Genomic DNA, 27,748 nt, shown 5'->3' with positions numbered 1-27,748 from the left:
CCTTGCAATGTAAAAGTCAGGCAGTCAATAGCATGGGAGATGGCAAAGACCTATCTTGCCAAGCCCTCCCCACCTCAGCCAGCACGGGAGGGTTCTCCTTGGCTGCCCGCAGTCCCCTTTTCGGCCTAGCGTGGCGACGGAAATGACTGCACAAGGGGTGGGGTGACCATGAACGGTCCTAGGTGCCTTCCAGTGGCAATTCCAATGGTAACACCGCGCAGCCTGGTCTATGCTGGCCACCTGGCCCTGCTGTAATTGAAATCCATCTGGTCACAGCAGTGCAATAAAGAGGAGGAGGAGCTGTTGCCAAAGCAGGGGAAAAGGCAGGGGGTGAGGGGATGGTGCTGCCTTCCCAAGCCAAGGAGGGGAGGGTGATCTGGGAGAGGGATGCAGCTCCTGGAAGCCAGAGAGGGGAGTTGTGGGGAGGTTGGGTGGGTGCGGGGCTTCTCTAAGCCAGGCAGAGTAGTGGGAACTGCCCTCCGCTCTCAGCACTGGTCAGGCCCCCCAGATCATTTCTCTTCTCCCCAAACCCTGACAGAGAAATTGACGATAAGTGGAATGGAAGCCCAGCAGCACAGGGGAAACAAACAACCAGCATCAGAAGAGGAGAAGAACATAAGAGTTTCCAAAATTCCAATTTAATGGGTTTCTGAGTGACAAAGACACATCGTTCGTTACTTCTATGACAGCAGCACCTAGGGGCCCCAGCCCAGAGGAGGGCGGGCACGCTACAAACACACCTTAAGAAACAATCCCCGCCCAAAGAACTTCCAATCTAAATAGACAAAATCTGGGAAGGGAAACTGAGGCACGGAGCAGCAACATGGATTTGCCCAAGGCTACGCAGTGGGGTGAAGACTAGAACCCAGGTCTTCTGTCGCGTCCCCTACCCACTAGACAACACTGCCTATGCTAGTGTCTTTTTCAGGTGGCAAGGCTGAGACCAGGTGACAAAATTCTAGGCCCACAAGAGTATCTCAGCTCCTAGCTCAGTGGCAATCCCTTCCCTCTGTTTGCTGATCTCAGCGCTTACATTCCCCGCGCGGTGCTTCGCTCCTCCCAGCACTGCTCAGATAGCCACAAGAACCTGGTCTTGCACTAAAGCCTGGTTCCAGAATAAACATCTGGAAGCGGGTCATTTTCTTTCCACAGCCAAACAGACTCAGGACCGAGGCAAGGGCAAAGCCAACCAGCCAGAGCCTCTGATGTAAGAGAGGTGCACCAAGGAGCTGTCTGCTTTTTAGAGACATGATCCCGTGCCTTGGAAATCAATTGCATTTTGGCCACTCATTCCAATGGGAGCAGGATCAGACTGTCTCCTGATCCAGCAGGAAACAAAAAACAAGGACAGAAGTCTCAGTTGCCCCCAGCTCTGAACTGGAGAGTTCAGCACTGCTGCAATGCATCCGATGGCCAACTCAGCTTGATTCGCTCCTGCAGCCACATGGTCTGAAGGGCAAACCCCACTACGTTGCTCACCCAATGAACAGAAACAGCTCCGTGGTGGAAAGGTGAGGCAGGAAAAGGAACCCTGGTTGACCGTCATTTTGTTTTATGGTTGTACAGCCCCTAGCACCCCGGGATCCTCCTCCATGCAGGGGGCTCCTAAATGCTGCCAAAGTCCAAACACTCTGGCTGCCTCGTCAGTCTGCAATTGCAGCGAGAGGGAGGCTGACGCAGAGTTTACTCGGTGCATGCTTTCCTGTTGCTCTCAGCTAGCTGTGCCCTCAGAGAAGATAAAGAAACGACCTCTACAAGCAGGGAAGGGAGCTGTCCTTTAGCGCAAGTGGTAGAGGGCAGGGACTGTGGCGCAAAACGGCCTGGGTTCTAGTCGTGTATCCAGGCATGCGAGAGGCTGATAGAGTCACTGCGTCTAGAGGCTGCAATGCCTGGGTTTGTTACAATAAGCGACGCTTGCCCTGCAGCCCATCTTTCAAAGGTAAATGATTTCAAATCTCTGGGGCTATTTGAAATAAAGCCCCAGTGCTCAGCCAGCAGCACGTGGCAACTGATAAGAGGCAGGTTGGGAGGGGGAAAAACCACCAAAGCCATTTCAGAGGTGATCATCTTGTACTGACGTCCTTGGAGGATGGGTCTCTAGCTTGGTGGGGTGGCAGACGTGGTCCCAGTGATGTGTCAGCTGGTTCCTCGAGCGCTATCCTCGGTGCTGGAAAGGTATGGGCTTGGCCCTCCAGTCTCCTCCTGGTTGTTACCTGGAATGTTCCTAAATGGAGTGAAGCCGGCATTGGAAAATGTTGCAGCTCTTGGAATAAATGGACATTTCAGTTTAATGACACAGCTCTGCAGGCAGGTCATTCTGCATGGACCCAGGTCAGTTGCAGCCAAAACCAACTGCAGCAAAACCTGCCTGCGTGCTGGTAGAGACTAAGGCCCTGAATGGGAAAGGGTGCGCTAGATTATAGACTCATAGACTTTAAGGTCAGAAGGGACCATTATGATCTTCTAGTCTGACCTCCTGCACCTGAAACAACCCCCTGACCTACGTCTGAGCTACTGAAGTCCTCGGCTTGTGGTTTAAAGACTTCAAGATGCAGAGAATCCTCCAGCAAGTGACCCGTGCCCCATGCTGCAGAGGAAGGTGAAAAACCTCCAGGGCCTCTGCCAATCTGCCCTGGAGGAAAATTCCTTCCCGACCCCAAATATGGAGATCAGTGAAACCCTGAGCATGTGGGCAAGACTCACCAGCCAGCACCCAGGAAAGAATTCTCTGTAGTAACTCAGAGCCCTCCCCATCTAACATCCCATCACAGGCCATTGGGCATATTTACCGCTAGTAGTCAAAGATCAATCAATTGCCAAATTAGGCTATCCCATCATACCAACCCTTTTGCTTTAAATCTATGAGCCTGACTGATTTAGATACGTCAGTTAATCAGTGCACACCCACACTGTGCACCCACGTAAACCCTTTTAACCACATCTACCTTAGGCGTTTACCTTGGTTTGACGAGTCATCCGCTTGCACTACGGCCTGAGAGGGGAGAGCATCCCCTACTGAGCCACCCAAACTGGGCCGCCCTGGGATTTCCTGGGGAGGCCAAGGCTGGCCCTTTCTGAGCTTGAGCATGCTGATGGGGCTAAACAGAGGCAATATAGCCACAGAAGAAGACACCTGCGTACAAGCCATCCTGTCACTTTAAAAAAAAAAAAAAATCATCCCCATCTGCAGCCCGCTGAGCTGCAACCCCCACTGCTCCTCTCCCACTGCATGGAGGATGAGCGATAGCCTCAGCCGCTCCCGGGTGACGTGGCCCCTCCCTTCCCCTGGGGAAATCACATTTCCCATATGGAAACGCTTAAAGTTCAACCCGAGATCAGATGAGCCAAACTGCACGCCAACTGCATGGCCGGCCCGCCAGCCGCAGCGTCTGTTCCAGCGCAAGAAAGTCTCTGCGGCCTGGCCAACCCGCATCACATTCATGGTGGGGATTTTACTGGGGGGCTTAAAGGGGGGAGACACCGAGCATCAATTTCATGCCAAACAAACTATCCTGCAGTCACCACCCTTCCGCGGAGCACAAGATAGGAAGGAGCTGCATCTGTTGTACACGTGTGCTGCTCTGGACAGCTCAAAGGGGCCTTAGAAAGGGCAAAAACAGCCCCAAGAATGCACCCTGTGTGGGGCCTCCTTGGCAACTATGGAGCTGGCATAAGGGGTCTATGCAGCTGGTGGATCTTGGGCATAGATGGCAGCTATCGGGGATCAATGGCAGATCAGAGGTGTGGCTGGAAAGCACTGTGCTACTTCTCCATCTCCCAGGAACCATGGAAAACAGCCTGTAAGTTAGAGCAACCCTGAGGCTGCTCTAATGTACACTGGGGGACAGCCAGGGCCTTGCAATATAGGCAGTGGAAAGAGGACTTAACGCCACCTTCACTCCCTCCATCCTGGCCCCAGTCACAGCAAAAGAGTGACTGGGAACCAGACCTCTGCCTTCGGCTTGTGCCTTTCCAGCTTTCTACGAAGTTGTACCTGCGGACCTGCTCCCACCAACCAAGGTTCAGCATGTACCCAGATTCAATCCATGCCCTGTGTCACAGCTGTGAACTCAGCCTCCCTGGCGAGAGCTGTGCCTTGATCAGGGCCCTGCAAGGAGCCAGGGGCCACACATGGAATGGGAGAAAAACCTCTTCTCCAGCCTCCTCCTTCAGACTTAAGTGGGGTAGCTACATCCAGCTGTGGGACCTACCAGGGGCAGGAGCTACCTGTATGCCATGGCCCCTCTGTGCTGGCTACACCAGTGCAAAGGGGCCGTAAAGCCTCTGGGCTAATAGGCATCTAAGCTGGGAGGTGAGTTAACCTGCCCTGTAGGAGCCCGGGTGCAGTGGGGCTAGGAGGAGGCATGGCTTGGCCACTCCCCTCAGTTGGTGCAATGCTATGGCAGCTGAGCGCAAGTTAAAGCAGATCTCAGGGATGCCTGAAGTAGCTCCAGGATAAGAGAAGCACAGTGCTTCCCCGCCTCACTCCCTCTGCCGGGCTCAGCACTGGCATGGGATGAAGCTGGGCCTGAGATACCTCAGCGATGAGCCCAGGTAAGTAGAGAGAAACAGAACATGAGGCTTTGATCCAGCCTTGTCTTACAGGATGGTTTGTACCGAATGGAAGCGTCACTTCATACTTCAGGCTGCTTGCAGGCCCTTTCCTGTCTGACTGCACCTGCTCTAGAAGACATCACGTGGCATGTGTCCGGTCCTGTCTGTCTCAGATCCCCGGAAACTTCCTGCTCCAAAAGCCCCTGTCTCTTGAACTAAAGGAGAATCTCCACAAGTGGTTAGCAGTAGAGGCTACATGACACACAGGTGAGCAGTTCTGAGTCCATCCAGAAGGGAGCAGAAGTAGCATTTGTCTATATACATGTCACCTACAAAAGGGTCAGTTCAGTGCCAGCAGCTAGTTTGTGCTTCGCTCCACCTGTTTCCTATCTACAGGCCTGGTCGTCTATGGCATTTTGGCTTTGTCTGCTCATGCTTAGCCAGCCTCACCTGCGATTCGAAGCAAGGTCTCCAGCTGTGAAAGGGCCCATACGGCCCTGACCCTGAGAAATACTGGGGGGCTTCAAAGACCATGATGCCCTGCTGAGCTGCACAGCCCCACCCCGCCATCTAGTGGCCCTTTCGCAGCACTACATCTATGGCACAACCCAGGTTCATGGACACACAGGCTGGGATTGACCCCCACAAACACTGCATCAGTGAGACCAGGGCAGGGTCATGCTGGGGAGAGGGGTGGCCTTAAGGTACTGCCCCATCAGGGATTCACAGACATAGAGCTGCCAAGTTTTGCACACCTCCATGTGTGACCCTATAACACAGATGATTGAATGAGCTCATTTCCAAATGATTTGTACCTTGCCATAAACTTCAGTCACCACCCTCTCCCCCAGGCAGTGACGGGGAGAGGGCCTGGAGCTGCACAAATGTTGCCAGCTCCAAGGCTGGGGCAGGTAGGCGGGTGGGTGCTGCTGTTGTACTGAGGACTGTGCCTTTAAGGGCTGAGCTTCCCAGCCAGAAGCTCTCTTGCCAGCACCCAACCTGCTGAGTGATCACTGAGCTGGTGATCTTAAAGTCTTTCAGCTGGATGGTTTGTATGAAAGCAGCAGCCGGAAGCTCAGATGCTACGGTGATGGGGACCTTACGGGGACATTCGATGAGAGCAGGCTGAGCTGCGACTTCTCGGAAGCAAAGGGGGGAGAAAGACAGACAGACAGACACACTCACTTGCACAGAAGAAAGATCCTAGTTCCCGGGAAGAGGAGGGCAAAGCTCATTCCTCCTTCGCCCTCAGGATTCGGAGCAGCATTGAGTGAACTTCTTCATCCATGAACCCCTGAACCAGAAGAAACCCCATCCCCGATCAGCATGTTGTGCTTTGGCAGTGTAATACACTGGTGTCCATGGTCTGGCCCTCCCCACCCCACCACCAGCCCTGGGTTTGCCATTCTGAAGCACAGCATCCCCTTGTGGAGGGCCAGTGTGTGCTTCAGCCACTGCCTCACATGCTCTGCTAGGGGAAAACAATTTTCCTTTCTGCTCCAGCATCTGTCCATAAGGGCCTGTCAGGCAGAGCCTCTGCTACCAGGACCTGCCAGATCTGCACATCTCCTGGCTCTGCCCCATCCACGCCACCGCTGCCTTTGAGGCAGCCCCCCTGGTCCTCCAGCAGAGAGACATCTGTGGCTTGCAGGGCTACAACGTCCCTACTCGTTGCTGTGCAGTGCTGGGGACCCTGCACCTGGGCATAAGCTTGGGAAAATCTAGCCCCTTGGCTGTGTGAGGCACCTCCTAATCAGCCCTGTGACCCACCATGCAGGCCAGGTCGCTCCAAATGGCTGGAGGCGTGTCCAGAGCCAGAAATAGGACTCAGGACTCCCAATCCAGTGCTCTAACCACTAACCACTCCCCTCCCAGAATGGGGATTTAGGGCCCAGTCACACCGGCTGCCAGGACTGTGCTCGCCCCACTAGACCGCATGGCCTCCCAGAGTTGAGATGAGAACTCCGGAGTGGGTTAGGGCAGTGAAGCCTGAGACCTGGGACTCCTGGGCTCTGTTGCCAGTTCAGGGAGGGAGTACGTTCTAGTAGTTACATCAGGGGACTGTAACATTCTCTCTTCCAGAGCTGGGATTAGCTACCAGCTCCCCCTACTCTAACCACCAGACACCACTCCCCTCCGACAGCGGAGATTAAATCTCAGGCATCTTGACTTCCAGTCCCCCCCTTTCTAGCTACGGTACCTCAGTGCTCTGAATCTCAAGCCAGTTACAGCAGAATTCAGCGAGAACCTTTTAAGCTCCTGCGGGGAATCACCTAATGGTTATGGAAACCAGCAGGAGCAGAAACATATTGAAATCTACCTGAAGCCACACAACCCAGACCATCCGAGGTTTGTACCTGGGCTGCATTGAGCAGATGGGTTCTGTAGATAGTAACAATTTCCTGGTGATTTTTTTCCTTAACCTGGGAACACAAAAATAGACAGTGCTGGTGAGTTTCAATCTGCCAGCAGGTGTTTGTATTTCTATTAGGATAGCACCCCAGAAGAGATCAGGGACCCATTATGCCAGAAGCTGCATGTGCACAGGGTAAGAAAAAGCCTCTACCTCCAACAGCTTACAAATAGACAAAGGGTGAGAGGGAAACTGAGGCACAGACAGGGACTTGCGTCAGGTCACATAGGAGGTCAGTGGCAGAGCCAGGTCACCTGAGTCCCAGTCCAGAGCATCTACCCACTAGACCATGCTGCCTCTCAGACCTATAAATGGCACCCTGACTGCAATGCGGATGGACGAGACTTGCAATCTGAATGACTATTGTGCTGGGTATTAGTATGCTGCATCACCTAAGTGAACTGGAGCTTCCCACTGTAAAAACTCCCACAATCACCTGGCCTGGCAAGCAGACGCCGTGCGCTCAGAGCATTCCTACAGAGGCAGGGTAGCACACGACTCACCTCTAACTGCAGCTGGAGACGAGCACTCTCACTGCGGAGGGCCAGGATCTCTGCCGAAAGCTTCTCCGTCTCCTTCAGCAGCTTTTTAATCTATAGTTCAATGACAGAGAATAATGTCACGTCACAGATTGGATTCCATACAGCCTGCTCCTCCGCTGGCGTAAATCAGTTTTCTTCCCTCTGCTTCAAAGTTGCTTGGCCAATTTACACCCACTGGCCCCTAGGATGTTGCAACTAACCCCTTCCCCAGCTAGATCTGATCAAAAATATTCCAGCAGAACACCTTACTGTTGGAAAATGCGGCTTTGTCAAAACTGAAACGTTTGCAGGAACGCGTCAGTTTCGCTGATGTTTTTCTACGGGGGAAAAAGTCGATCTGAATCATTTTGACTTTTGATGTTAGCACAACAAAACAAACGTGTAGCTTCTGTAAAGACATTTCATTTCAACATGTGTGTCAATTCATTTCATGTAGACTGTTCTCTTAGATGAAACTCTGAAAATGAATATCCTATATTAGGTACGTTAGGTATTCGATCTGATCCAATCATATTTTCATCTAATATGAAAGTCAAACCAACGTGAATCAGACTGATAGCCAAAATGAAATATCTTTATCGGACTGAAATGAAACGTTCTGACGTTATTGAAACAAAACAACCTGATGCTTCCAAATTAAATGTTTTACAGAATTTTCCATTCCACGGGAGATGCCAGTTTCTGACCCCCAATCCTTTTTACCTATAGCTCCTGACACTGGCTCCTGGTCCTCTTTGCTTTTTAAATGGGTGATTCAGGGAACTAGAGCTGGGATAACGTAAGAACAAAAGAACAGAAGAATGGCTGTACTGGGTCAGACCAAAGGTCCATCCAGCCCAGTAACCTGTCTACCAACAGTGGTCAATGCCAGGTGTGCCAGAGGGAGTGAACCTAACAGGTAATGATCAAGTGACCTCTCTCCTGCCGTCCAACACCACCCTCAGACAAACAGAGGCTAGGGACCCTAGTCATGGGCTCTGAATCCAGCCTGGTTCGGGAACGAATGACAGCTGTTCCCATGGGGTGGCGAGTCAGCAGCTCCTTCATGAAATGGACTTGGTGAATCTCAGGCCAGTTTCTGCTGAACACCCTGTAACATTCACAGTAATGATCCAAATTGCTAAGGCTTGTGATCAGAGGGCTCTATGCAGATAAACAGTTATTAGCTATGGTGCCAATGTGTGGCACTCAAAAAAATGCAGGGTTGTTCCTGGGGCTGGTAGGATCAATGAAAACATGAGTGCGCACTGCAAATGGATTGTTCTGGGCATCTCCACATACCAGCTCATGACTGATTCTCAGTTGTACTATCTTTTACATTGCCGGGCAACTGAAAATCAGGCCCTTGGGTATTTTCAATAAGGGTGCAAACCCACTGTCATGGGACAATGTTCCAGTGTGAGCTAACAATCGAACCCTGAGCATCGCATCCAGACCAGAACATTTAAAGGACCAGCACGTGAGACCCTCCAAGCTGACTATGGGATTCAGGCATGATGGGTGTCTAACCTCCCCTTTGAAAATCTCAACCAATAGCATCACAAGGCTGATTTATGCCCTGGGAGTAACACCTGCAAATCCCATGGAAGCTGGACATACAAATCTAAGGACTCGCTGTGGGATGTCGTGCCAGGGAAGCAGGCGATCCCGCTGAGAAGTATGTGGAGACCCACCCACCCTCAGTCCTTTCCTCTTAAATCTATAGGCCAAATCGCTGGCTGATGTAAGTCGGTGTAGCTCCACTGAAGACAATGAAACTACCCTGATTTACACCAGCTGAAGATCTCAGCCACCATCAAAGTCAATGGGAGTCTTTCTGTTGGTTCAATGGGTGCTGTGTCAGGCTCTTCTACATTAATAGGTCTCTGGCCAGCTCCAGAGGTCTCTTTTGTCTTACCTTCCCTTCTTTGTCCTGGCAGGTCCTGGAGAGCTCCTCCACCTTCTTGTTCAGCTTCTGAATGGTTCGTTCCAGCTGCTCCAACTTCCCTCTCAGCTCTCCTGCTTCTTTCTCCTGCTCCGCCATCTTGGCCAGCAGGTCCTTGTTCTTATGCTTCTCTGCAGCCAGGGCCTCCTCTCGCTGAGCGGACTTCTCCCTCACCTCCTCATGCTTCTCCTGAAGGGCTCGCAGCTCCGCTTCCAGAGCTTGTGTCTGGAGCGCCAGGGAGCTCCAGGCCTTCTCGTGCATCCGCAGGGTCTCCTCCTCCTCTGAGCACAACTCTGCCACCTTCACAGGCAGTCGGTCGAGCATCTGTTTCAGCTTGGTCACATCGTGGCTTTCACCGCCCAGGGTGGCCTGAGTTGCCTCTAGCTCCTCCTTCAGCTCCCACAGATCTCTCTCCAGCTCATTCACCCAACGCCAGGGTTCAAGGACCAGCTCTCCGCCAACAATCTCCAAAGTCTCGGATGCTTCCTGGCCGAAGGCCTGGACACTGTGGCTTTGAGGGCTTTTCTCGCCCCCCACGGAGGCGTCGATAGCTTCGTGCTGCACGGCTGGAGCCTGGTCGCCCCCAAGTACCTGGCTCTCCTCTTCTATCTCCGACACTAGCTGCAGGGCCTCATTATGCTTCTTCACCAGGTTGTCCAGTTTCCAGTGCAGCTCCTCCAAGATGCAGGTGCTGAGGCTCTGGCTTCCCACGCTGTTGGCCTCTCCCATCATCTGCTTGAGGAAGCTGTCCCTCAGCACCACCATCTCCCTCTTCTGAGTCTCTAGCCTTAGTCTCAGCTTCTTGGTCTCTTCCTTCTCAGCTGACAGCTCCCGGGACAAGGTGGCCACTCTCTGCCTCAGCTCCTTCGTCAGGCCCTGCACCTCTCCTTGGGGAGACCCCTCCTTCTGGTGCTGCCAGAGGTGCTGGAGCTCATCCTGTAGCTTCTCCCTCTCCCAGCCCAGCTGGGCCAACTCGTTCATGAGGCTACTATTGTTCTGTCTGAGGTCCGACACCTCTTTCTCTAGGTCAGAGCTTCTCCTCCTGGCCTGGCCCTTGGTTTCCACAGAATCATTCCTCAGCCTAGGTCTGAGCTGCCCATCGGGGCCATCTTGGAGCTGGTCCTTTTCCTTCCTGCCCTTCTCCAGCTTCTCCAGGGACTGAGGTTGTCTCAGTGGAGACTCAGCCTCATCTCTAAAGACATTGCTCTCCTCCTCATGCTGCTCCAGGCCATTTCTGAGCTCCTGGAGTTGGGAATCCACCATGCCGTTTACCAAGAACCCTGACTCCTGCTTGCTCTGAGGGATTGAGATGGCTTCCTGAAGAGGCCTGGCTTTCTCCAGGAGGCTGGAGTTGGCTTCATCCATCTTGGCCAGAGCACGTTCTAAGCCCATCACCATCTTCTCCCAAGAGGCCATGCTCTTCCTGATGGCTTCTGATGGCACTTCCTCGAGGTGAAATATGCCCCTGAGGGCCTCCTCTGCTTCCCTCTTCAGAGCCTCGTTTTCAGCGAGGACCGCGGCCTTCTCCTCCTGTGCTCTGGCAGCCGCCTCCCTCATCCATGACAGGAACTGGCCTAGCTCAGCACAGAGAGCGGCTCTGGGCCCTCTCTGATCCACCTCCTGCCTTCCCGCCTTCTGGCTTTCTCCCTGCTGCTTGCCCAGCAGCCCACGTAGCCGTTGGTTGTCGCCGTCGAGCTCAGCGACACGAGCCTGCAGCTGCTCCAGTGCCTCATTGTGGGCCCGCTTCTTGGCCTCATAGACGGCGATCACTGCCCTCATGTTCTCCAGATGGCCTTCAATCTCCACCACCCTCTTTGTTGCACTCTCCTTCCCCTCCAGGGCCATGGCCACTTCGGCCTGGAGCCGCATCAGCTCCTCCTGATGGTGTCTCTTCTCCTCTTCTTCCTCTTCCCCCGGCCACTGTATTCTCTCTTCCTTCACTGTTACGTTCTGGCCTCCTCCTCTCCCTGCCTCTGGCTGTCTCTTCTTCAGCTCTTGCACTTGTTCAGCCAAAAGGTTCAAGTAATAGTCCTCTTCTGTGGTGTCCCGGCTGTACCGGCGGCTCAACGCCTGCCTGCCCTCATCTGCCCTCTCCGGCAACAGCTGGCTTATCTCCTGCACCTGCTCCCAGATCCTCTCCTTCATCATCTTGCACCCCTCTGCCAGAGCATCACACTCCTTCACCTTCCTCACCAGCTGCTCCTCCAGCTGCAGGACCTTCGTCTGCTCGTCTTCGTACCGACACCTCCACTCCTCGGCTTCGAGATCCTCTTCATCCCCATCAGTGTCTCCGCCTCCCTCACTCTGTAAGGTTGTGCTGCTGCTGCTGTGCTCCGGTGGCTTGGCGGTCACCTGGAACCACCACAGAACAGATGAATTTATTGAAGCAGTGCTACAAAATGGCGTCCTCCGCACAGTCTGACCTCACACGTACAGTGGGTGCGAGGTCACGCTACGTGGAAGATGCCATTTTGCTCTTCAAAATGGCATCCTCCAGATTGTCTGAAATCCTGACAGGAAAGACTTTATTAAAATGGAGTCGTGCCAGCACAAATTTGGAACCCCCTGCCCTCTAGGTATGTGGAGCACCTAGCACATTGAGGACCTTTAGGTGCTACTGTCCTATAAATAACAAGGATAAAAGTCAGCCAGACACTCTCCAAGAGGATGGGTACTAGGAGGTGGAACCTTTTCCCTTCCCAATATACCTTAGGTGGCCAGTTCTAATCTGCCCCTCGGCTGATTGGGACTGAAAATCACTGCTCTCGCTGGCATTCTACATGAACCAAATTGGTGGGGACAAGGCCCAGTTCTGCCCCTTGCTCCATCATTTACACCAGTGCAGAAAACCCTGGCAAACGAGAAGAGCGGTTTTGTGCACCCGTTTTGCACAGACACCACCAGGGGTTGGCGCTGGGGAATCAAGCTCTCAGATTCAGGACTAGCAACAGCAGCACAATCAGGGCTGATGCTTCTCGGCCGCCCTGATCCATCTAACTCCTCCCCAATCCTCCATGAGTAACCAGGGACTGTGGAGTTTATCGATGCATAAAGCAGCCAAGAAGCTCTGACACACCTCCAGACTTTTTTCTCTGGCTGGCCCCAAAAGGGTTCTCCTCACCTGTGCAGTGGCTCCTGTTTGACAGCTGGGTCCGTGCTCTGCCAGGAGAAAAATAAAAGCACTGAATGAAATTTTAAAGCTCTCCGTAGCGCTGAGTGGAGAGTTGCCTTGCCGTCGGGCAGCCCCTGCCTTCTGGATCTCCCAGCTCTGGACAAGCAGGAATTCAGCTAGTAAGGTGAGAAACGGATCATCCCCAATGACAACAGCTGTGACCTGGCCAAGGTCTCTCAGCAAATTTGTAGCCAAGCCAGAAATAGAACCCAGGAGAACACAACTCCAACCGTGGGAGCACACTCCCATCCTAGAGCTAGCTACAAAACACCCTCTGCTCTAACTACAAGACAATACTCCTCCCCAGAGGTGGAACTGGAACCTGGGGGTTCCAACTTCCAGACCCCAGCTTTAAAACACTGGACACCACCAATGGGTAAACTGAGGCACTGAGAGAGGGGAAGTGACTCGCCCAGCGTCACCCAGCAGCAGAGCCAGATCTCCCGATTCCCAGTCCTATGCGTTAGCAACGAGGCTGAATTTCCTCCCTACGCGCAAAGCTTTCTTCTTATCCTCAACAAAACTTGCTGAGATTCTTTTGGAAATGTTCCGGCGGTTTATTTTTTGGCTCTGGCCCTGCCCCTCATCCATAAGGGAGTCACCATGGAAACCAAAGCCTAGCAAGCAGAACGCCGAAGACAAGGTCCCCTGGATATTACATTTCGCCAAGTCCCGCCAAGCCCGATTATTACTTTTAGAAATCAAAACCATCTGGAGAAGCTGCCGGAGGCCGGAGACCTCCTTGCAAATGAACTAAACAAACACGCATTATAAAAAAAAAACCCAAGCAACCAATATCCTGCCCAAGCGAGGCTGGGTGTAGTCCAACCAAAGGAGTTGATTAGAGGCACAAAGGGAAAGTTGGAGGTGGAAGCGGGCGGGGAGGAAGTTTTTGCTGCTTTCTGAGGCATTTCTGCATCTTGGAATGAAGCAAAATGTTACCTACTAACTAACTGTTGCCATGTTACCAATGGCTTTCAGCAGAGGGTCCCCCAAGTCCTTTAGAAGCATCCTCCAGAGTGGGAAACGTGTCCCACCCCAAGCAAGCTTCTTGCATTGATCTCTGATGGTTGTGCCAGCCTTGCATTTTGGATAGCCTAGCCTCTCTTAGATGTTCAGCTGGAAGGGACCATCGTGACCCTATAGATCCTCCTGCTCATAGCAGGAAACAGAACCTGGCCCACCCGCGCCTGTGACAGGCCCCTGACCTTTGGCTGCGTTACTGACATTGTCCGATCTTGATGTAAAGACTCCAAGTGATCGAGGATCTGCCAGTTACTCTAGTTCAAACCAGCAAGGGACCTGTGCCCCGTGCTGCACAGGAAGGTGAACCCCGCCACACCCCAATCCCTTTCTGACCCCAAAACCAGCAGCCCTTTCCCCTCACCTCTTCTCTTCCTCTTCTTCAGGGCGCTGCGCAGCAGCCTCCTCAGCGGGCGGCTCTGGGACTGCAGGCCATAGTGCAGGGCGTCGTGGCCCGTCCTGTCCACCAGGCTGAGGTCCACCCTGCTGCGTAGCAGCACCTCAGCCGACTCCACACTGGAGCTCTCGCAGGCCAGGATCAGAGCAGTCCTGGAGTGAGGGGGCGTGAGGGGGCATCAGAGTCAGTTCTGGGGAGCCCTAGGGACACCCCTTGCAGCCAGGGCACCTGGATAATCCTCCTCAAGTGGCCCCCTCTGCTCTGACCTACTCCCATTTAGGACAGCAGTTCTTAACCTTTCCTGTATGGTGGGGAGTGGGGGGCAACCTGGGACTGCCCACTGTTGTCTAGCCCCGACCCCTCCCCAGGTACGGCAGGCTGGCTGCAAGCACCTGACTCCCAGTCATGACCCCATCTCGGGTGGTCCCAGCCCCCAGGCCAGGCTGAGGAATTTTAGGGGACTCTTGTAATAACAGGCTAGTCCCCCTGAGCCAGCTGTTCCACATGGCCCACAACAACTCCCAGAAGTTCTGAAAGGCCTTGGGGGCCACCTCGTGAAACCTTGGGACAGTGGGTGAGACGAGGTCCCATTTTGAGACAATTATGCCCACAATTCCCCTGGAAAACTGCCCCCCTCCCCCCGGTTCCCTGGTGAGAATGCCCATAATGCCCTTGGGGAACTGCTCCCTCCCACCCATTTCCCGGGGGAACTCCCCCACAATGCCCCCGGTACCAGTGCTGTTTTTATTCTCAGAGCCCAGGCAAGACTCACTTCTGGTCCTTGTCGATGAGGTCGCCGCTGGCCCCTCTCTGGAGCAGCTGGCAGCAGATGGCGGGGTGGTTCCCCATGGCCGCGATCATCAGGGGCGTGCGTCCGTTCTGGAAGGTACGGCAGAGGCGGTTTGCGTGGCAGAGCCCCACCCAAAGCCAGTGCAGCTTCCCAGCACCCAGCGGCCGGGAGCTAGCTCCCCAAGCCTTTGCAAAGGTTATGAGGCCCCTGGCCTGTGCCCCTCCACACGGGGAGCGAGGTTCAGCCCTCATGAGGGTCCTTCCACCGGGCCCTTCCCTGAAGGGGGTTTTACACTCACATTATCGGTGACATCCAGGAAGGCCTCCTGGTCGCACAGGAGCAAGACACTGGATGCACACCCCGAGGAGGCTGCAGGGCAGGAGGAAAAGGAGCGGTCAGTGCTTGAGGGACACACCTGGCTGCCGCCACGCGTAGGCCCCAGTGTGCCAGGTACGCCCTCTCTCAAGGGCCGGTGAGGGAAGAGGTCTTCAGTCTGACCTTCATCACTCGAGACCTTCTGCAGCCGGGGCCTTGTTCTGTGCACAGGGCGGTTCTTCAGGCGAGGCAAGACCCGAGCAGGGTCATTTCCCCATGTGGGTTTAAACCCCCAGAAGTGGGAGGGAGGGAGCTAGATCTGTTAGGGCATCTCCCATGGGAAATTTACAGCGAGACTGGGCAAGCCAGGCAGCATTGGCCAGTCAGGTGGACTAGAGACTAGACGAGACAGGGCACTCTAGATTTGTTCCATGTCTGGTCGCTCGGGTCCTCTCCTTGAAGGTGGGTGTGGGGGGAATGGCTGGAACACAATTCACTGCCCTCATGCAGCTCCTGCAGTCTGGCTCCCTGCCCGCTATCCCTGCAGGGCAATATCCTGGGGACTCAGCCGGCTTGTATGGACTGGTATATTTTGCCCACACTCAAATCAGCCTTTTCGAGGTCCATATGGCCCCTGGCCAACTCTCACCTAATCAACGGCAACACCCGGTGGACATGCGCAGGCACAGCACATTGTCAGCACCCCATCTCTACTGACGGACAGACAGACAGACACATGTCTGGGGATGGAGCGAGAGGCGGACAGAGGTATGTCAGGGGACAGAAAGACAAGTAGGTAGCTAGGACAGACAGGCAGGTTTGCACGGCAATAGACAGAAAGACACGTATGGGGATGGTGAGGTCTAGAGAGAGAAGACTCTAGGGACGCCCATGGGAGACCTGACTCGTGTTTTTCTCTCTAGCACAGCAGCAAGACGACGACTGTGATGGGAGGAAATTCGTCAGATCTCCCTGCTGGGAGATGGGGCCCCGGCCAGCTCTCAGCCCCCTCCAGCTGTCTCCAGGAGCCCAGGCTCAGCCTCCTGCTGCTGACCAGCCTGGCAGAGCCCCTCACACCTCTGCCCCATTACAAGATCTCCCATGACGCGCGTGTCTGACAGGGCTCAGCCTTTCCCATCTCCCAACAGCCTGCGCCACCCAGAACTGACTCACCGGCCCAGTGTAGGGGGGTGCGGTTCTCCCCATCCACGCAGTCCTCGTTGGCACCGTGCTGCGAGGAATAAACGTGGTCATGAGGGCAGCTCGTGAGAATGGCCACCTCCCTTCCCCTACACCAATGGGCCAGGGGGCAGCTAGAGCACAGAGACGCAGACCCATCTCCTGCTCCAGAGTGAGACATGGCCCAGCCGATGTGGGACAGCAGGAACCTTCACTCTGGGGTGAGCCAAGCACGGCTTCCAGGTATCCAGGACAGATGATGCCCCTCAATTAAGTGGCTAAGGCACTGGCGTGAGACTCCAGATGCCTAAACTCTAGCCCCAAGGCCGCCACGGACTCCCTGTGTGACCTTGAGGCAAGTCACTTAAAAAAAAATCTCTGCCTCAGTTTCCCCATCTGTAAAATGGGAATAACGACCATTCCTCTGGCTTTGTTTAGACTCCCAGTTTGTTGGGGTCGGGACAGTCTCTGGCTGTGTTTGTACAGCCCCGAGCACAATGGAGGCCCCACAGTGCTGCCCAGCACAGATCTGGGAAGACAGGAGATCTCGTTTCCCCATCTCCAGCACTGACTCACTGCAGAACCTCAGGTGAGCCAAACCCCACCTGTCTGGCAGCCTCTACTTCCCCAATGGTAAAGTGGGGCTAATTATCCAGGCAGCCAAGGGCTTAATTCAGGAACAACTGCCCGTGTCTTCCCGGTGCCTTCTCTCAGAGGATCCCAAGGTGTCCGTTCATCTCGAGGGGTTTTGCTGGCTGCTCACAGGCCAAACAGCCAACACAGTAAGTCGTCAAGCAGGCATTTGCTCACTGCCTTGAGCTAAGAGACACGCCTGTCATATTTCTGTCTCACCCATTGCTACCCTGTCACCTCTAGACTGAAACTCCCCGGCCACACCTTGCCATGCGGAGGGCAATGATTAGCTCAAATGCCAGGAGACGGGGCATGACCACTGCTGGGCTGGGCTAGGGCATGGTAGCCTCGTTAGATGCCACCCATAGAGCCAGGAGGAGTCTGGGGCCCAGTTTCTGATCTCTGGTTTTGCAGGGGGAAATGGAGAACAGCTCCCTCTACATCTAGGGTTACTCTGGATCAACTGTGGGGTAACGGAGAGTAGAAATTGCACCTGGGCACACCGGGCTCTGAAGGGGACCCTCCATTTTCCATCCCTGCTAGAAAATGTGATTAGATCTGGGGGAACCTTCATGTTTTGCATCTCCACTGGTGCTCCCAGAAATCCAAGTTAGGGACCCAGTTTCTCCACAGGGAACCCCCCACCTCTACATCCAGCTTCAGGTCTCATTTCATCCCTTAAATGCACAAGGCAGCTCAGAGCTGTGCATTTGCAGCTGATCCCGGCCCAGTTTAGCTTGAATTCCACCTGATGTGGATCACCAAGCTCCCAATGTGCCGCTTGCGAATCACAGGCGCAGACCTCTCACGATCTTCGTTTGTCGAATGGAAGGAGGGGTCTATCATTCTCATTTCACAGTTGTGGAAACTGAGGCACAGAGTGGTGGAAGGGAATCTCCACAAGTCACCCGGACTAAGAATAGAACCCACGCCCTTGACTCCCATTCCCCCTCCCAGCTCTAACCACTAGAACGCACTCCCTTCCCAAAGCCGGGAATAGAACCCAGGCATCCTGATTCCCAGTCCCTACTCTGCTCTAACCATTAGACCCATAGACTGGATAACCCATCTTTTCTCAGAGGAGAACCCAAGAGGTCCTGGCCACTGATCCAACCAGCAGACCCTGCCGCAGCCTCCTACAGACCCTGTCAGTGAACGTGAAGCAAGACTGTAAGGAAATCAGACGGACCCTGTGGCTGTCCAACTGATGGCTTTAGATCCCAGCAGGGAACACCTCAGTGCCCAGCCCAGAGCATGGGGGCAGGGAGGGCTATTTGCCATCTTTACCTGCAGCAGAACCTTCACGCACTGAGGCTGGCAGGCGATGGTGGCCAGGTGCAACGCCGTGCTGCCTGAGGAGCAGAGCAAAGGGACAGCATCAAGTCTTGGGAACAGAAAGCTAAGCCCTGCCCTGAGCTGGGGAATCTGTGACTCACTGTGGGTGCATGGAGCAGGGGTGAAAACAACTTAATCTCTCCCGGGGAGGGGGTGGGAGGCCAATCAACCCCTGGACTCATCTCCGGGCTCAACATGCCTGGTGACCAGTAACGGATCCTGATTGTGGCAGGCAGGTTCAGGACACGCCCAGGGGGAGAGCCAGGGTCTGCAGTGGCCTGGAGCAGAGAACTGTGGCCAGTGGAAGCTGCGATCGGCCGAACCTGTGGACGGGGCAGGTAAACAAACTGGCCCGGCCTGCCAGGGGCTTTCCCTACACAAGTTTGGGAAACACTGGCTTAGATGGAGCATCAGTCCAGGCCAGTCCTGCATTCTCTGCTCCCCTGCCGAGCCAGGGAAATCCATACCCGTACCGTCATCATTCTTCTCATTGACTTCGGCCCCATGGGACAGCAGGATGGTCAGGCATTCGGTGAGCCCTTTGGAAGCTGCCAGATGGAACCTGCAAAGAGGCGGAGAGCCAGGACTCATTGCGGGCACGGTGAGAAACTCACCCAGCGAGCCACATTCTTGGGGACCAGCGAACGTTCCACCCTAAAGTCATTATCTGAGAGAAACTCCAGCTGGCTTCCTAGAGAGGCCTGTGGGAGAATCCCTGATGTGTCTAATGCTTAGGTCAGGGGTAAGGAAGCCAGGACTCCTGGGTTCTATTCCGACCTCTGGGAAGGGGGTGGGATCTAGTTGGTTAGAGCAGGGAACGGGACTCCTGGGTTCTATTCTGACCTCTGGGAAGGGGGTACGATCTAGTTGTTTAGAACAGGACTCCTGGGTTCTATTCTGACCTCTGGGAAGCGGGTGGCATCTAGTTGGTTAGAGCAGGGAACGGGACTCCTGGGTTCTATTCTGACCTCTGGGAAGGGGGTACGATCTAGTTGGTTAGAACAGGACTCCTGGGTTCTATTCTGACCTCTGGGAAGCGGGTGGCATCTAGTTGGTTAGAGCAGGGAACGGGACTCCTGGGTTCTATTCTGACCTCTGGGAAGGGGGTACGATCTAGTTGGTTAGAACAGGACTCCTGGGTTCTATTCCGACCTCTGGGAAGGGGGTGGGATCTAGTTGGTTAGAGCAGGGAACAGGACTCCTGGGTTCTGTTCCGACCTCTGGGAAGGGGGTGGGATCTAGTTGGTTAGAGCAGGGAACAGGACTCCTGGGTTCTATTCTGACCTCTGGGAAGGGGGTGGGATCTAGTTGGTTAGAGCGGGGAACAGGACTCCTGAGTTCTATTCCTGGCAGGGGAATGTGAGCTATTTTGATTAGACCAGGAATGAGGAGCCAGGACTCTGGGTTCTATTCTTAGGTTGAAGCAGAGCATACACAAGTGGTCAGAGCAGGGAACAGGGCACCAGGACTCCTGGGTTCTATTCCTAGATCTAGTTAGTACCTATGGCACCAGTGGCAGCCGTGTCTATGCAGCCTTTGCTGTGAAGGGGTTACTCATCATTTGATGCACTGTCAACCAGCACCAGCTGCACAACTGGCAGTGCCGTCCGGTACTGCAGCACATTGCTCAGGTTAACGGGAGATAACATCTGTGGGCATGTGCTGTAAGATAGGGACAGTCAAGTCCTGTGGTTCAGGGCACCAGCAGCTCAGGAATGGCCTGCTACCATGTGCTGCATTGCACAATTAGCCAGATGCATTATGGGGATTTCGTTCCCCACCTCCTATGCCGGTCCTTCAACGTATCAGGCGGTGATCTCTGTTAGGGACAGGATCCAGGAATAGCTGGACCAATGGTCTGGGCTGGAGACAGCTGGCTAGATGAGATCAAAGCTTTGCTCTGGTACAGCAGGAGGGAGGGAAACCAGACCTCATGCTCTAGTTATTCTTCCACTTTTTAAAATCCAGAAGCAACTTGAGGCCCCAGGTGAGATCAGGGTCCCAACGTGCTGGTTGCTGTATAGACACAGAGTGAGAGTCCCTGCCCTGAAGAGCTTAGACTCTAAATAGACCAGACAAAGGGTGGGAGAAAGGATTATTCTCCGATTTTACAGGTGGGGAAACCGAGGCACAGAGAGCAGCCATGTCTTGCCCAAGGTCAATGGCAGATCCATGTCTCCTGAGTCCCAGCCCAATGCCTTGGCCACAAGACCACCCACTTGTCGACGGGCAGGTGTGCTACGGCAGGAGGTGGGGATGCTGGACTGGATTGGCCAATGGGCTGGGCTGGAATAGGAAGATGGGGGTGGGAGGAATGTTTGGCCCGATAGGCCAGTGTTATGATCTGGTGCATGAAGCAAATCCTACGTCTCTATCTTAAAAAGTGACACTCGTTAGGTCGGCAGATGTGATTGGAAGGGAGCTGGGCTTTGTCCTGGCTTAGTGGGAATTAACCACCTGAGCACAGGCCTTTGCCATACGGTTAGAAACAGAAAAACAGCTGGGTTAGTGGAAGGGAAGAGGACAAGAAAACTTACGTACGCAGATTGGCCCAGGGCGTTGAGCTTGGTGGGTCTCGCGGTCTTTCTGGAAGCCAGGACGGAAACTCGCCCCACGTCCCCCTTCTCGACGGCTTCGAAAAGCTTCTGGTCGTGTTTGTTCCAGCTCTCGACCTGATTCGAAGAGAGCGTCACAGAGAAAGTGAGAGCGGGCAGGGCTGGAGGAGACAGGGCCGGAGGAGAAAGGGCCATGTGGCCAAACAGAGCCAAGACTCTGCCCTATGGGCTAAGCACAGGCCTGGGAGCCAGGAGTCCTGAGTTCTAATCCCATAGCTGGCAGTGACTCACCCTACAAGCTAGGGCAGCCCCCACCCTGACCTCCGCATGCAGAATGGCTGAGCAAAGACTAAAGGTGGCCTGAGTTCTAAAGCCACTGTTATTACCTACTCCCTGAGTACGTCTACACTGGAGCTTTTCCCTCCAGTGAGTTGATTGCAAATTAACTCGAGGGCGTCACCAAGCTTGTGAAGGCTCGTCCGGACACTCCCCCAACCCTCTGAGGCTTTCCTTAGGAATTAATCTAAAGCAAACCACAAATATGTGAGGAGTGTCCAGGCCAGTTTCTACAAAAGCCGAGCCCTCTGTAACCTGGGACTAACCCACATCTTCCTTTGTGCCTCAGTTTCCTGCTCTCCCAAAGGCAGCAAATAACACAGAGGAGAGTGACAGTTCATTGGCTTTCAAGACACTAGCTATTATTCCGGTGCATGTGATGCACAAAGAAAATATGGTGCCTTTACAATACACACCACCTTTCAGCTAAGGATTGCCAATTGCCTATTTATAGCTGCATGCTTGTCATCAGGAGTGCCATTCCCTAGGGGTTTATTAGCGATAATTAGGGCCCTACCAAATTCATGCCCATGAAAAACGCATCACAGACCTTGAAATCTGGACTCTCCCGTGAAATCTGGTGTTTTGTGTTTTACCTTACACTATACAGATTTCATGGGGGGAAACAAGTGTGTCTCAAACTGGGGGTCGCGACGCAAAAAAGGGTCACGGGGATGTTGCAAGGTTATTGTAGAGGGGCCATGGTATTGCCATCCTTACTTATGCGCTGCCTTCAGAGTTAGGTGGTCAGAGAGCGGCAGCTGCTGGCCAGGCGCCCGGCTTTGAAGGCAGCTATCCGCCAGCAGCAGCGCAGAAGGGTGACAATACCATCCTATGCCTCCCTTATTTCTGCACTGCTGCCTTCAGAGCTGGACAGCTGGAGAGCGGTGGCTGCTGACTGATGGCCTAGCTCTGCAGGCAGCAGCGCAGAAGTAGGGGTGGCAATGCCATACCAGGCCATCCTTAACTTCTGCCCTGCTGCTGGCGGCAGCTCTGCCTTCAGAGCTGGGCTCCTGGCCTGCAGTCGCCGCTCTCCAGCTGCCCAGCTCTGAAGGCAGCGCCACTGCCAGCAGCAGCACAGAAGTGAGGGTGGCAATACCATGACCCCCTTACAATAACCTTGTAACCCCCACCCCCACAACACCCTTTTGGCATAGGACCCACCCCACAATGGCAACACCCTGAAATTTCAGATTTAAAGATCTGAAATCATGACATTTATGATTTTTAAGTTCCTATGACTGTGAAATTGACTAAAAACAGACCATGAATGTGGTAGGCCCCTAGCGGTAATAGCTGGCCCCTATGGTTAAATGTCATGTTTCTTATTCGAGACATGCTTAATCAGGAAAGCTGCAGGACATCCTAATGTCAGGAAAAGCCAATGGCTGTAGAATCTGGACAGCATTACACCCGGGTTTAGCGAGTGCTGAGTGGTTAAGTGGGTGTTTAACCAGCTACTAAAGAGACATGACACAAGACGTTCTGGTGTATTAATTAACACAGGAATTGCCCAAATGAGTATTAAAATAAGAGAGAGAAGGATCAGATGAAAAGACCAAATGCAGTGAGTCATCTTAATCAGTACAGAATTGTATATCATTCAAGACATAAGATAGAGAAACAAGTGCAGTCTAATGGGCTGAGCTCAACAGCGAAAACCAGAAGCTCCATGCCTCAGTTTCCCCACTGGGTGAAATCTGACAACGATACTCGCCTTCCTTTGTAAAAGGGCTTTAAGATCTATGGATGCAAAGCTGCTATAGAAGAGCTAGATTTTTTTTATCGTCATCTGTGGTCTTGGGCAAGTCCTTTCCATGCTTTGTGACTCAGTTTCCCCATCTACTTAACTCCCTCACAGACAACTTTGGCCTGGGGGGGGTGAAAACACAGGGATAAATTAAGCCATGGGAGACCAGATGGAAGCATTGGAGTTGGAGTTGCATCTGTTTACACTAGGGCTTCAATTTGGCTCCAAGTCTGTTTTTTTTTAAAATATCAGAATCTGTCTGTCTGATGTACTCATCTGGCTCACACCACCACAGTATCTGAGCACTTCGCAGTATTTAATGCATTTATCCTCATACCCACCCTGGATGAGGCAGGGAGGGGAAACTGAGGCACAAAGACTTAATGACTTGCCCAAGTCACATAGGGCATGTGTGGCAGAGCTGGGACTGAACCCTGGGTCTTTCGTGCCCTAATCATTGCACAAGCATGGAGTATTAATGGACCCGCAGAGCCTGAGCGTTCGGTAGTTGGTGATTAACATTCCACACCCGCCTACACACCTTGAGCGTGTGTGTGTGTGTGTGTATGTGTGTGTGTGTGTTATTACACAAGGACAACACACCCCATGATTGCTCAAATCCTAATTACCCCATATCCCAGATGAGGGCTGCAGTGGGAAAATCACCACGTGGTGGGATGCCCGGTTAGAGTGTACAAGCTGGGAACAGGTCTAGTTACCTGCTCGCTTTGTGTCTTGCATGGACTGTAATTGGAGCCCTGTGGGTCCCAGGATATTAGTGAGACAAGGTAAAAGATATTACCTTCCCCACCTCGTCTCTTGACAGTCAAGAGAAGCCAAGCAATTGTTCACTTGATTTGCTGGGCATATGAGTGAGGTCTAGTGGTTCCACACCTTGGAGGGAGTGTGATCCAATGGTTAGAGTGGGAACAGGACTCCTGGGTTCCATTCCCAGGTTTTGAAAGAAGCGTTTCCTAATGGTTAGATCAGGACTGACTGGTTCTCATGCGTTTAGCACATAACATTGGACATCAGGACCATGCCTACCACATCCACTTACTCATCACTTCACTGCTTTGTTCCTCAGTTTCCCTCTCTTGAAAATGAAGACAATAATGCTTCCCTACCCCCTACAGTCACACCCTAATGTGTGGTTGTAGAGAACTTTGAGGTCCTCCAATTAACGATGCCATAGACATGCAAATTATCATCACCAACCTTCTATTAACGTCGCGTTTGGTAAACTGGGCCTACACTAATTAACTGTAAACCATCCTTTGCCACTTGGATCTTCACAGCAAAAACAGGACTCGAACGCAGATCCTCCCACTCCCAGGCCCATCCCCCTACCACTTTAGGTGAAGGAGCATATCCCTGAACTTTTTGGCAGTATAGGGTCCATGACACACAGTTCCAATTCCAACCAGCAGAGGGCAGGCATGTGCATAGGAGGGGTCATTACCTATCTGGAAAGAAGTTTGGGATCCTTCAGGATGATATGAAAGGAAATGATTATTAATTGGTTATTTGCTATTATGGAGTGTATTGAAGATGTGGGACCAGAGGACCAGCACATCTGTCCCTGATACAGATGTGCAGCACCCAATACCCATTAACAGGCAAGTGATTGCAGATCCCCGGTGGACCCTGCAGGGCCTCATTGCACTGCTGGGTACAGGAGCCACAAGGCAAAGGTGTTGGGGTAACTTCTGCCAAGAGTGGGGGGGGGGGCAGAGAACACTGAGTCCCCATTCCCCTGGGGGCTGGCCCCCGGCTTCTGTACCAAGCCCGGGAACACCCTGGAGAGGCAACAGGCCCTGGCTGCCTGAGTAATTACCCCACTCCGCCATTCCGGTTTGTCAGGCCCAGATGCTGCCTCCCCAGGCTCCCGTTGCCAAACCCAGATTGCTGCGTGCGATGCAGAGCGAAGGCAGGCTGGGAACTGCATGGCATTCACCCCATGGGCAGGAGGGGCCGAGGCTTGGGGGTGACAGCTAACAAAGGGAGAGAGGCTCCGTGCAGAGAGATTTCTGGTTTGATTTGCTTCCCGGTGGCCCCCTAAGCAAAGGGGGACAGGCTCCGAGGGCCTCACTAGCTACTCTGAGCTCTTGCTTTTGGGGGCACCGGCCCTGCTGGTGGCTCTGAACCCTCAGATGCTGGCCAAGGCCACAGCAGGGGTCCAGAGAAGAGCTGCGAATGGACATGGGACCAAAGCTAGCGCTCTGACCATTGGACAGTCCTTCCTCTCCCATCACCCCCACCCCCAAACATCGGCCGCAGAGTCAGCCCCAGCCTGTAGGACCCTTGCCCTGCAGTCCAGGGGCAGAAGGGCCGTGCTGTGAAATGCTGTCCGCAAGGGGCAGTCCTATAGGCGAGAGCACAGCGCGGTTCCCACCCCATATGGCAGCAAGGGGCTATGGTCAGAGACTAGCGCAGGGGCTTCCAGTCTTTGGCCACCCTGGGAGCCCCCTCCTCCCAGCGAGCTGAGCCTCTCTGCCTGCTTAGCAACATGGGGACAGCACAGTGGGCAGAACCCTTAACAGCTGGCGGGTGCGGTGGTCACTGGGAGAACCTATACAATAGCATATGCCTTGTATGGGGCGTTTGCCAAGGAGGGCAGCGTAGGCAGGGGGCTATTCCCACAGGGGTACTGTAGGGACGCCTCCCGTCGACTACTGCAGCATACGGCTCTTCTGTAGCACACAGTAACGTTCCTTTCTTAGGGCAATGAACCTCTACTGGGCTCAGAGCCATGCCATGCCGGCCAGCTCAGGGCAAGGGGAAGATCAGACTCACCGCCACCTGTGAAGTGGAACAGGAGAACATCTTCTTCATGGTGTCCACCGTCCCACGCCAGGGTGCCTCCCCGCCGTCAAGAAACCAACCAGCACCAGGGCGAGCGCCGGGCTCACACTATCCCTCGCTTCTCAGGATGGGGGCCCAAGAGAGCAGGCCGGGGTCCCTGGCATTGAGGAGGGCTGAGCGAGGACGGCCATGGACCAGCGCCCCGGAGGGACTCAGCGCCGGCTGCTGAGCAGGGAATTGCTGTCAAAGGGAGGAGGCGTGCTGCGTCTGGGGAGCGTTTGAAGCTAATCCTTCTGCCTGGAGGGCCAGCCTGTCCCTCCCCTCGCTGCCTCCCGCGCACCTGCTGATGGCTCAGGCCCAGCCTGGGCTTGCCCAAGATCTGATCTCTGAGAGTGTTTGTTCCTGGGTTTAAAAGGAGAGACGTTTCCTGCCATGCCACCAGACGCAGCTGCAGCCTCGGCTCCATTAGAGACGCCGGTTAGCGTCAGGGTCCGACGGACACACCGGGACGAAGCGCCAGAGTTCGCAATCTTCATTAAGCAGAGTCCACAGGGACGATGGAGCAGGGGAATAACACACAAGGGGACACAGATCAAACTTCCAAGCCAATTAAGTCCCCTGCCCCTTTTGACCTGCTTGGACATCACAGAGGAGGCCTGGTGGGCTCTGTGGAGATCAGACATGGCATTGTTAGACACCCAAAACATATGGGCTCCGTACAACCTGTACCCCGAGATACACTCACGCACACAGGCATGCACCCATTCCCCCTTGACACATACATATACCCTGACTAGCGCTGGTTGGGAATTTCTTGTGAACAAGCCGATTCATCTAAACGGAAACTGTTCTGGAAACTGGGTCAGCTCCGGGCCAGGCCAGGAGCCTCGCTCATGAAATAGTCCACCAGCAGAGGGCAGCACCCCCATGCAAGAGCAGACGAGTAGATTGGGAAACCAATTTCCATATTTATTTGGTGCCCATCCCTGTAGTATCTGGGCACCTCCCCGCACCCTGGGAAATAGGGACCGTTGCTCCTGTTTTTAACAGCTGCCTCATCGAGCCGCAGCAGCTAAGTGATGTCCCCAAGCTCTCACAGCGAGTCTGTGGCAGAGCTGCACCAGGAATCCAGCGCTCCTGGCCCCCTCACCAATGCGCCGTCCTTCCTGTGCTCCACAGCATGGGGAGAGACGGACGTGCATGCAGTGAGGGCCATTTTCCAGATGAATCCCAAGCAGTCCCAGAGGGTAGCATGACCCCAGGGCAGCTGAGGTGAGATGCACCCCTCCCTCTGCAGGACAGGATCGGGGGAACCAGACTGAAAGAAGATAACAGGATTTGGTAATTACACAAGGGGAGTTGAGAAAAGCGACTCATCTGAGTCACTGAGAGGCTAGAGTCCTAACTCCCATTCTAGCCCCTAGCCACCGGGCCATGCCGGTTGGTGGGTCTCAGCACGGGCGTCCTCATGACAAAGGAAACCCGCACAGCCCCTTCCACCTACGGGCCTGGGAACTTCAGTTCTGCCAGAGGCTCCAAACTGGGGACTGATCTGAGACACTGGCCCATTACAACCTTTTATAGCACGCCCCACAGCCTGCTAACCACACCTTCCTTTGTAAAGAACGAGGGGCTGGGCCTCATGCACAGGGCATGCAAAGCCATGCTGCACCGAGGCCACCATCTGAGGAGTAAGCAGGTGTCCTCCACATGGCGTGGCCTCCAGTACTTTTGGATTTAGGACAACACCGCTAGTGCCAGAGCAGCGCCAATGAGCCTGGCAAAGCCCGGCACAAATTAAGTTCTGCTACTAACCTTCCATTGTCCTAGGACTGCAGAGGTGTTAGTTGCTCGCTTTTGAGTGGTCTCCTACAACATTATTCTCCCAACAATTGCTCCCTCCTTGAGTTTAACGTGGAGACCCGGGTTACTTTCCCCAGCCCTGAGAAAGAGCTTGGTGACACTCAAAAGCTGGTCCCTTCCACCACCAGAAGTTGGTCCAATAGAAGGTGTCATCTCACCTGC

General features: G+C 53.9%; 1 protein-coding gene across 1 annotated transcript; it reads right to left on the bottom strand.

The window, feature by feature from the left end:
* Positions 1-663: 663 nt before the first annotated feature.
* On the bottom strand, positions 664-25,753 carry ANKRD35 (ankyrin repeat domain 35). The gene is made up of 14 exons (XM_032792234.2): positions 25,715-25,753; positions 20,819-20,949; positions 18,751-18,839; positions 18,230-18,294; positions 16,304-16,361; positions 15,114-15,184; positions 14,798-14,904; positions 13,993-14,177; positions 12,555-12,592; positions 9,407-11,785; positions 7,471-7,560; positions 6,912-6,977; positions 5,740-5,848; positions 664-2,263 (listed from the first exon to the last, which is right to left on the bottom strand). The coding sequence occupies exons 1-13, from the start codon at positions 25,751-25,753 to the stop codon at positions 5,786-5,788; spliced, it is 3,381 nt and encodes a 1,126-aa protein (XP_032648125.1). The 3' UTR covers positions 664-2,263; positions 5,740-5,785.
* Between the last annotated feature and the right edge of the window lie 1,995 nt (positions 25,754-27,748).

Source organism: Chelonoidis abingdonii, chromosome 11 (genome assembly GCF_003597395.2).
Source record: "Chelonoidis abingdonii isolate Lonesome George chromosome 11, CheloAbing_2.0, whole genome shotgun sequence".
Lineage (NCBI taxonomy): Eukaryota > Metazoa > Chordata > Testudines > Testudinidae > Chelonoidis > Chelonoidis abingdonii.
Note: the sequence above shows the minus strand (reverse complement) of the source record. Positions and strands in the feature narration are given on the sequence as shown.

What these genes read in the sequence shown, in the direction of transcription:
- ANKRD35 (XM_032792234.2), bottom strand. Translation starts at nt 25,753, where the DNA reads ATGAAGAAGATGTTCTCCTGTTCCACTTCACAGGTGGCG. An exon ending in GTTCCACTTCACAGGTGGCG is followed by an intron (nt 20,950 to 25,714) that starts GTGAGTCTGATC and finishes TCTTCGAATCAG; the next exon opens with GTCGAGAGCTGGAACAAACA. An exon ending in GCCAGGACAAAGAAGGGAAG is followed by an intron (nt 7,561 to 9,406) that starts GTAAGACAAAAG and finishes ATTGAACTATAG; the next exon opens with ATTAAAAAGCTGCTGAAGGA.